Source organism: Pristis pectinata, chromosome 16 (assembly GCF_009764475.1).
Source record: "Pristis pectinata isolate sPriPec2 chromosome 16, sPriPec2.1.pri, whole genome shotgun sequence".
NCBI lineage: Eukaryota > Metazoa > Chordata > Chondrichthyes > Rhinopristiformes > Pristidae > Pristis > Pristis pectinata.
In genome coordinates, this window is record NC_067420.1 from 39,815,265 (window position 1) to 39,824,486 (window position 9,222).

At 43.2% G+C, this 9,222-nt stretch overlaps 1 protein-coding gene across 1 annotated transcript; it reads left to right on the top strand.

Annotated features, from left to right (window-relative positions):
- Window positions 1-895: 895 nt before the first annotated feature.
- On the top strand, window positions 896-7,697 carry tcf15 (transcription factor 15). The gene is made up of 2 exons (XM_052031455.1): window positions 896-1,369; window positions 7,257-7,697. Exons 1-2 carry the CDS (start codon window positions 896-898, stop codon window positions 7,329-7,331), a joined length of 549 nt encoding a protein of 182 aa, XP_051887415.1. The 3' UTR covers window positions 7,332-7,697.
- The last annotated feature ends 1,525 nt before the right edge of the window (window positions 7,698-9,222 follow it).

The following is a 9,222-nucleotide window of genomic DNA, read 5'->3' on the forward strand; positions in this document are numbered from 1 at the left end:
GGTGGGCTCTTAGGTTAAAACCACTTGTTTTTCGAGAATAAATGTTGCATTTTAAGAAAGATAAATATCGTCAAATGGTAATTCGACACCAACTAGGGAAAAAGACATAAAACAATTTACCTGTTCACTGTTTCCTCTTGAAGAAGCTTCTACTGAAATCTTAAATGTCAGTGTCTTAAAAGGGAAACGAAATCGGCTAAGCAGCAGCAAAGAATCTGTTTTCTATAATACCATAAGGCTACACTAAAAAACAAGGTACTCTAGAGCGGAAACACAGCTGCAATATTTTAACAGACGCAGGGAGCTGGGGGAATATGCATTTGTAATTAAGCTTTGGTGAAGCTGGAATGAGAGGGTCTGGTTGGGAACTCGTTGCACAGTGCGGAAGGAATCTCAGTTTTCAGAGGCACGCTCCTCGGCAGGGACCCTTCATGGGGAGAAGCCAATGTCTAAAACACTAATCCCCCTTCGAAAGGAAAGGTCAGGTGTTTTCATGTTGAAAGGGAAACACGGCGTGCTTTCAGTTTGGAAAGTGTTGAGAGTGGGTTCGAAGCAGCACCATTGCGGGACTTGTTTTAAATGTGTTTGTTACTTTTGCCTTTGACACATAATTGATTAAATTATTGACAGCTCTCGGGGGGGGGGCAGGGGATGAAGCGCTCTGCCTATTGGGTCTCTGGAAGACGTGCGTGTCTCCTTAAGTCCCTCCTCTGAGTTATAAAGGGACTTTTTTGAGTTTTATCACAGCAGATTTGAATGGTGTAAGGGTCTGAAGTTGTGCATGGGTTTTAGCGGCGGTTCTTGCTGGCGGCTCCACGGGACTCGCAGTGAGCAGCTGCCAGGTTGCGGACAGGAGGGGAGGGGAGGGAAGGGGAGGGGGTGTGAGGGCCAAGCCATGGCTTTCACCATGTTGCGCCCGGTCGCCGCTCGACACTTCTACCCGGACATCAGTCTGCACTCGGACGACGACGAGAACAAGAGCGAGAGTGATGGCTCGGACCGGTCCTTTGACTGTTGCAACGGCGCGGCGAAGAGGAGGAAGGTGTCTTTCTCCAAGGGCTCGGTGGTGGTGAAGCACAGGCAAGCGGCCAACGCCAGGGAGAGGGACAGGACTCACAGCGTCAACACCGCTTTTAGCGCCCTCAGGACACTCATTCCCACCGAGCCCGCCGATAGGAAGCTCTCCAAGATCGAGACCCTGCGCCTGGCGTCCAGTTACATCTCCCACCTCGGCAACATCCTGCTGGTGGGGGAGGAGGGCGCGGACGGACAGCCGTGCCTCACCGCCGTCTACAGCAGCCAGCCTGGGTTTGAGGGGCAGCAGCCCAGGTCCATCTGCACGTTCTGTCTCAGCAACCAGAGGAAAGGGGTAGGTGGTGCCGTGCGGCCGGGTTAGGTGGGGGTGTGGAGGAAGGGGGGGGTGACATTTAAAACCCCAATGGAAAGGCCAGTGCTTGGAGAGTCAGAGAGACAGAGTCGCGCAGTTAGGCCATTCGGTGCACTCCATCTCTGCTAGCTTTTTGAGGTCTCTCTCCTTGAGGTCTACATTCCCACCTCACTTCCCCGCCCCCCCCCCCCCCCCCCCCCCCGGTCAAGTCTCTATACCATAGAACAGTACAGCACAATACAGGCCCTTCGGCCCACAATGTTGTGCCGACCTTTAAACCTCGCCTAAGACTATCTAACCCCTCCCTCCCACATATCCCCCTATTTTAAATTCATCCATATGCTTATCTAACAATCTCTTGAATATTTAACAATCTCTTGAATCTCTAGTGGTTTCTTTTTCTGAACTACAACCCAATGCAGACGGTGCATCTGCTGAGAGGAGGGTGGATTCACCCTCGCTGCTGCACCGCTCTGCTGACCTGGTGTTTTGAGCGCTGGTGGAAGGGTCTCCTGATCAGCACAGGCATGGCCAAAGTTGACAGAGTGGGGTCTGGTTCAGACAGTCCACCCATTCGGATTAGAACTCATATCGACGTAGTCATACAGCACAAAAACAGGCCCTTCGGCCCAGCATGTCCATACTGACCATCAAGTACCCATCTATACTAATCCCATTTGCCAACACTTGGTCTGCAGCCTTCTAAACCTTGGCGATTGAAGTGCTCATCCAGATACTTTTTAGATGTTGTGAGAGCACTTGTCTCCACTGCCTTCTCAGGTAGTGAATGCCAGCTTCCAACTTCCATTTGTACTTAAAGAAAAGACACACTGAAAGTGATATCTCCTAAGTATCTTGAATAAATTGATCAGCCTACATTGAAAGATTCAGTAGGTTTTAAGGGCCATGGATAAATAATGATCAAAGTAGGGGTCTTGCTGTTTCACAGTGTTCTTTCACAAAATGGTACTATTAAATGTGAAAAATCGGCTTGAGACATTTCATGAGTATGAGCAACATGAATGACAAGCTCTAGAATTTTCGGATTAGTTGCTTCATCACCTGTTCACTTTGGGTTCTACAGTACAGAATTCTTGTGTTCAAAGCCTTCCATGGACTCCCCTCTCCATCTCTGTAACAACTGCCCGCTCCACACTTACCTAAAATGTGCATTCCCAACTTCCCTTTCACCACCATTGTGTCCTCCCTAAATGCTTCTGTTGTCACCTGAGCTCTTTTGGACCCTTTCCCTAGTTATCTAATATCTCTGGATCATTGTACTTTTTTGTTTAATAATGCTGCTATGAAGGATTTTGTAATGTCATTATGGGATGTGTTGCTAGAAATGTATGATTTGGTATTTATTTTAATATTTATTGAAGCAAATGTTGTTTGATATTTGTTTTGGAATTATATTTGCCACTTCTGTTTCATGAGTTTTAAAATGTTCTGTCTTAACAATTACTGCAATTGAATGACTATTGGTCTAAGATTCTGAAGCTTTGTTTAAACCAGACCATGGGAGTAGCAAGTTTACAGATTAATTTTATAATGCTATAGTGGCCTGCGTCCCAATTTTAAAAATACACCTTGGTGATCTGGTCAGCTACAGACTTTGTATTCCAGCTTGTGATCTAATGATCTGCTTCTGATTACCGTTTCAAATGTGATGGCACTTGTATTGATACAAATCACAGCACTCATTTTAGGAACAAAGGTGCCAAACTTTCATTTAATTTCTGCCCGCAAACCTTAAATGCTGCATTTTAGCTTACCAAAAAGTCGTATTTAAACCTTCAGAGTTTTGTGCGATACCCAGTAGTTAATGCAACCAATTTTTTCCAAAATAATTCAACAAAATGCTGAAATTCAGCTTAAGTAAATGTATCAACGTTTGAATAAAGTTTACCATGAAATTTTAAACTTTATTGAAAGTACTCAATTGCATTTTTGTGTCATTTACCCAAATGTTAACTGTCAGTAGAAAAGCTTAAAGAAGCTTCTTTCATCCCCAACACAAATGCTTCAGATGAATGGATTTTTTTGCATTGGTTATTGTGATTATAGCCCATTACTTTAGCTTTTGAGATCTTAGTCTGCTTTTTTTCCCATGTTAAAGAATTCTATATCTATAACAATCATTGTAGACAGTAGTTGAAATGTGACAATGCATCTTTCAAAATTAATATTTTTCTGACTTCCCCGATTTCTAAATATTGCCATCTGTTGTATGCGAATCTATTTCCTGCAATTCTTTAGCATTTAGCCAAAAAATGCAATTAGGAATTTTCCATGCTTTCAATGGAAAATTGAGGATCTTGATTCTTCCACAGAAGAAACTGAAAAGGTGTATTTTTTTTACTATGGCTACAGTCCCCAAAGAGAATAAGCTAATGACAATAGACAGAGGTTAAACAGGCACTTTACTCTTTGTGGGGCAGTCCTTGATTCTTAAGTCTGTTATGCCCACCTGTTCAACAGGAAAACTGTGACATAAACTCTAACTCGTTTCATTCAATATAACTACAACCAAAATCTGTTGTTTGGATCTGGGTGGAGAGAAGTTCTTTCTCTCCCTGATGTTGATCAGAACACAATGTTGAACCTTCATTCAAGCAACATAATGAACCTTTACTCAAAGTAACAGATGCTATAAGTAACATGCCCGTCAAAATCTGTGATAATGTTTTGAAACACGTTTGAATTAAAAATCTGATACCAGTGTATTAATATTTAATTTGAGTTGAAATTATGGAAGAACTAAATCCATCCAGCTAACAATCCTGTAAATCAGAATGCAGTTTTCCCAATTGAAAATTTTGGTTATTATTCAAATCATTTCATTTCAGTTCCTAACTATGCTAATGGACTTTCTAGGTTTGTTGTGTAGATTAAGAGGCTCTTAGATAGGCACATGAATATGCTGAGAATGGAGGGAGATGGACCCTCGTCAGGCAGAAAGGACTCATTTAGTTAGGTGTTTAATTATTTCGGCACAACATTGTGGGCCAAAGAGCCTGTTCCTATGCTGTACTGTTCTATGTGTTACTCCTGAAGATTGCTCCAACAACAAGTGGCTTGAGATAATGTATCATAAATTCATTCTGGATCAATACAATCACAGAGCCTGGTTTATGTCATTCTGAACATCTACTAGTTGAGTTACTTTTAGATTTAAAATAAACAGTCAGGTGGCTGAAGATAGCGGTGCAGAATATAAATTGATATCCCAATTATTTTTCCCCTTTTGTCAATGTTCCAATGGCTGCAAATGAGGGATTACGTAGAACATAGAACATGGAGAAGGCTCATCACACTTAATTTTGGTTTTGGTTTATTATTGTCACTTGTACCAAGGTACAGTGAAAAACTTGTCTTGCATACCGATTGTACAGGTCAATTCATTACACAGTGCAGTGATTTCACATTGATGTGAATCTAGAAGATTATGGTTGTGCATCAAGTCCACTTTCCTGCCAGATTCACCAGCCCTCTGATTCCCTTAATGTCCAGAATTCTAACAGACTTGGCCTTGATTTACTCAACAACTAGATTAATGAATGCTGAAGCTTCACAACAAATTTCTCGAGCTGAACACACGTTTAATTGTACTATATGAATCTGGTAATGATGTAAAAGACCATATTACAGCAAAAAATAGTCAGACGTTAAAAGAAAATGATTTTAATTGTGGGAGAATGGTGGGCAGCTTTTACTGCCATTACTGAAGGAAGATTCACTTGTCTTTGAATCAATGTAGATTCATGACATTAGTTCTTGGTTTGAGGGGATAGGCCCATGTGGAGAGATCGAGTAAGATTGCTGTAGACTTGAGTCTAGAGGGAAGGGCCCCTCTCATTGTGACAGAAGATGCTGCAGTGGGTTGATGGGTTGGACGGTGAGAGGCTGTTTCCTCAGGCTGGAGAAACTAGGACTATAGGCATTGTCCTGGGACACGGAGGCAGCCGTTTTGGACTAAACACAGGAGAATTTTGAGGATCATAATTCTTTGCAAACCTCTGCCTCAGCAGCTTGTGGGTGCTCAGTTAGTGCATGTATTCGAGGCTGAGACCTTTCTTGGGTTACAGCAAGAATGAAGAGATACAGTGATCAGACAGGAAAGTGGACTTGGAGTTCAGAATTATCTTTTCAGTTGTCAGATCAAGGTTGGAGACAATACAACACCTACTTTTTTAACTCATGCAAATTGATAAGAAAATAACAGTTATGATTTTGTTACATATAAAAATTAAATTATTTACTTTACAATGTCTTTCATCTCGCTCTGTTAAACAATCATTAACAGTCAGCCATAAACATCAGTGATTAATAACTTTTTAACATCCTTTGAACTATTGTTAAACTAAAATAGGCATGCCTGCCTCAACCAATTAAATTGTTGGAAAGTGACAAATAGGAATGACCAATGAAGCAGCTGGAAAAAATCGCTAACGGTTAGAGACTCGGTTTTATTAGCCAATCAGGTTACTCAGAAGGACACCGAACCTTTTTTTAAAAAAAATAACATATGTTATATTACTTATATTCTCCCAATGTCTCGTTACTGAGAAACAGAGCTGGTGAAATCCTGTTTCCAAGTCCTTATGGCCCTTGTTTTCACCTACCTAGAACCCTCCAACACGCCGTGCGTGCCGAAACTGTTGCATTTTTAAATCTCCAAACTGTATTTAATCAATAATAGTAAACTGTTGGCAATAAAGGTGAAGTATCAAATTAAATGGGTCCTGCCAGCCTTCATAACCTCCTCAAACTTTGTGCTAAATGTTCGTGACACCACCTGAACCGCTCAATTCAATTACACACATTGTAGCTCATTTCCGACACGAACTGTACCACATGTGGTGTTTGTTTTACTAAATTTAAAAATATTTTTCTGCAGTCCCTGTATGAAAGAACGGCTCCCCTAGGAAAATCATTATTTTAAATACAAATTAATGCTTGCAATTCATAGTGTTGCACGTAAAGTGTTTGTTCTTTTATGTAGTTATAGCTCCGGATTGTTTAAAAATACTTTTCAATTAAAAAAACACTTGGTGGTTTGGGGTATAAGCAAAACATTGACCTGTTGGTTTGAGTGCCCTTTGTTATTTAGTTTTTATATCCCAATTGAGGAATTTCGTGCTTTGTTACTGTACTAACACTTGGCCCGGTTTGTGGGATTACCAGCAATTAACCAGTTGGTTTACAACACTGCCAGTTCTTCATTGAGCGATTAAACTATTTGAACCTGCGGTATGCTTTAATATCACACAATGGTGTAATTTCTAGACGCCGGTGTTTTTTAAGCGCTCAAACTTCCTTCGAATAAACGATGACTCTCGGCTACAAGGGCAATATATTTTTTCTGGATGTCAGGTGCGCTGGAGATTCGGAGCATGAAGAGGAGGGGAAAGGGGACATTTCAGGAAGCTGGGGTTTGCTTCTCAACTGACTCCCACATAGAACAAACAGCGATGTGAAGTGTATCGCATTGCAAATTGGTTACAGTTCTACTGTTACAAACAGCGCGCCATTAATATGTTACCCGATCATCTCTGAAATGGGCCACGTTTCTTGCCTTGCATTTGGAGTAGCGACCTTACTTCAGTCCGAACCACAAACATAAACAGCGTTTCCCCCCTTAGGTTACAATATCTTGTATATTTAACACTTTTTTAAAATTAAATTGCAAATTGGATATTACCGATGCTTAAAATCTGAACATTATATGGATAAGATTTATTTTTTTTAATATTGTAAAAATCAGCAAAATTATAGAGAAAAAGATTAAACTGCTACAATTTGCAGCCGCGATCAGTTATGGCTATTTAGTTTGTGTTAAAAGCAGCTTTTGCAAATTCTTTTTCAGGTCAAAGAGAAGGACGCGAAGAGCGGGTTTTCAAAGATCAGGGGACAGGCTTCTCTGCGGATGCAGCGCCAGTGAATGCGGAGCGAGAGGCGGCGAGAGACCGAGGGATGCCCCGTTAGCAAAGCGTCGCTGGCGGCCGGCCTAAAGACTCAGCGGTCAAAAGCGGGCTGACACCGCCAACAGATTACGCGTGGCAAGCTTTTTTATTTTGTTTGTACAGGGAGTATGGACACCGACTTGGGGGCCGCCCGTCCTCCACACATCCAAGAACTCCTAGCAGTTTTACCTCCCTCCACGGATGAGGTGCCACGGGGCTGTGAGCGATTGCAGAGAGCGCGGGCGAGAGTGACACTTTAACAATGCCGAAGTCTGTCTCCATTTGGGGAGATTTGACCCTTTTCTAAGTTTTTGTGTTCCGTTTGTTGTAAATTTTTTTTTTACAAAAAAAGTATCTAGCCAAAATGTGAAAAAATAAAAGCAGACGTGGGTTCTGTTTCAGGGATGCTGTGCTGTCTTGATGTAAAGAATAGATCTGAGCTCCGTAAGCAGAGCTTCTAAGCTAACACTCTTCCTCCTATCAAACGTAAGGCCAGTAAATCCCACTGACTCGTCATCTCCTGCAGGGTTGAAAGAAACTTCTATTTCTGACCGGTTATGGTCTCATCACTGAGGCGTTGGACCGGTTACTTTGGCCATTGAAGCGGCCAGCGCCGAGGCTCTGGCACCCCCTGATTGCCTGCTCTCCTTCACACACACACACACACACACACACACACTTACCCCAAATTCCTCCACGGGCTCCTCTCTATCCGCTTATCCAGTTCCAACTCTGAATTTAATCTCTCCGCCAGTGGCGGCGCCTTCAGCTGCCCAGACCCCAAGCATTGGATTTCCCCCCACCCCCACCCCTCCCTCCCCTTATAAACCTCTCTTTCTCCTTTGGGACGCTCTGTAAAACCTACCAAAGGAGGGGGTGGGGGGGGGGGAACAAACTGCTGGAGGAACTCAGCGGGTCAGGTAGCAGCGGTGGAGTCGAAGGCACGGTCGACGTTTCGGGTCGAGACCCTCCAGCGACCACCCTGCACAGATGCTGCCTGACCCTCTGAGTTCATCCAGCACTCATGTTCATTTGCTCCGGCTTCTGCAGTCTCTTGTGAAACGTACCAACTTGCTCAAACTCATAATCGCCCGTCGTAATTATCTGCTCTAATGTCAAATGTTATGTAAATACAAGTGCAGACTCTTATAGAGAGACGTGAAAGCAATAAGACATTGGATTTGTATAGCTCCCGGCATTGCCTCAAACGACCCCAAAGGACATGTCCCTCAGCGAGGGCAGCGAGAAGTATCGGCGCTACAGTAACGTAGACAACAAAGGGCCGGGAGAAGTCCTACACACATGACCGAAGTCTTGTGGACGATGAATTGGACGAAATGAATATCACGGTGTTCAATACGCACACTAGAAGCGATTACAGCGAGTGAGTGACACTTTAAACGCTGGGATATGGGGAGTTTCCCTTCACAATGTTTCTGTGTTTAACGTGTAGCTTTTTTTTTGGTTTAAAAAAAACATCTTAGCCGAATTGCGTAAAAGAAGAAAGACAGAAATAATTGGGGAGATAGATTCTTGTGTTGGGGGATGTTGAGGATCAACTTTCCGGAGTGTGCACTAGTTTAGTCATCACACTGAACGGAAGGTGCTTCTGCATGGCAGCTCTCGGTGCCCGAGCCAAGGGACTGCCTAGGTTAAGGCTCAAGTCTTCGGACCGGGTCCTGACACCATGAACTTTTAGCACGGGACTTCCAGGTTAATGAACCACTCTGTGCCTCGTCCAACTGGTCACTTGTTCCAGGACACCACTGGTCTTGGCTGTTCCTCCCCCTGTCGAAGAGCGTGGTAATGGTCAACGGGGTCATAGAGTGCGAGAGCACGGGTGCAGATGAGATTTACTAGGATGCTGCC

Coding starts and splice junctions, on each gene's coding strand:
- tcf15 (XM_052031455.1), top strand. CDS start 896: ATGGCTTTCACCATGTTGCGCCCGGTCGCCGCTCGACACTTCTACCCG. Junction 1,370..7,256: donor TCAGCAACCAGAGGAAAGGG/GTAGGTGGTGCC, acceptor ATTCTTTTTCAG/GTCAAAGAGAAGGACGCGAA.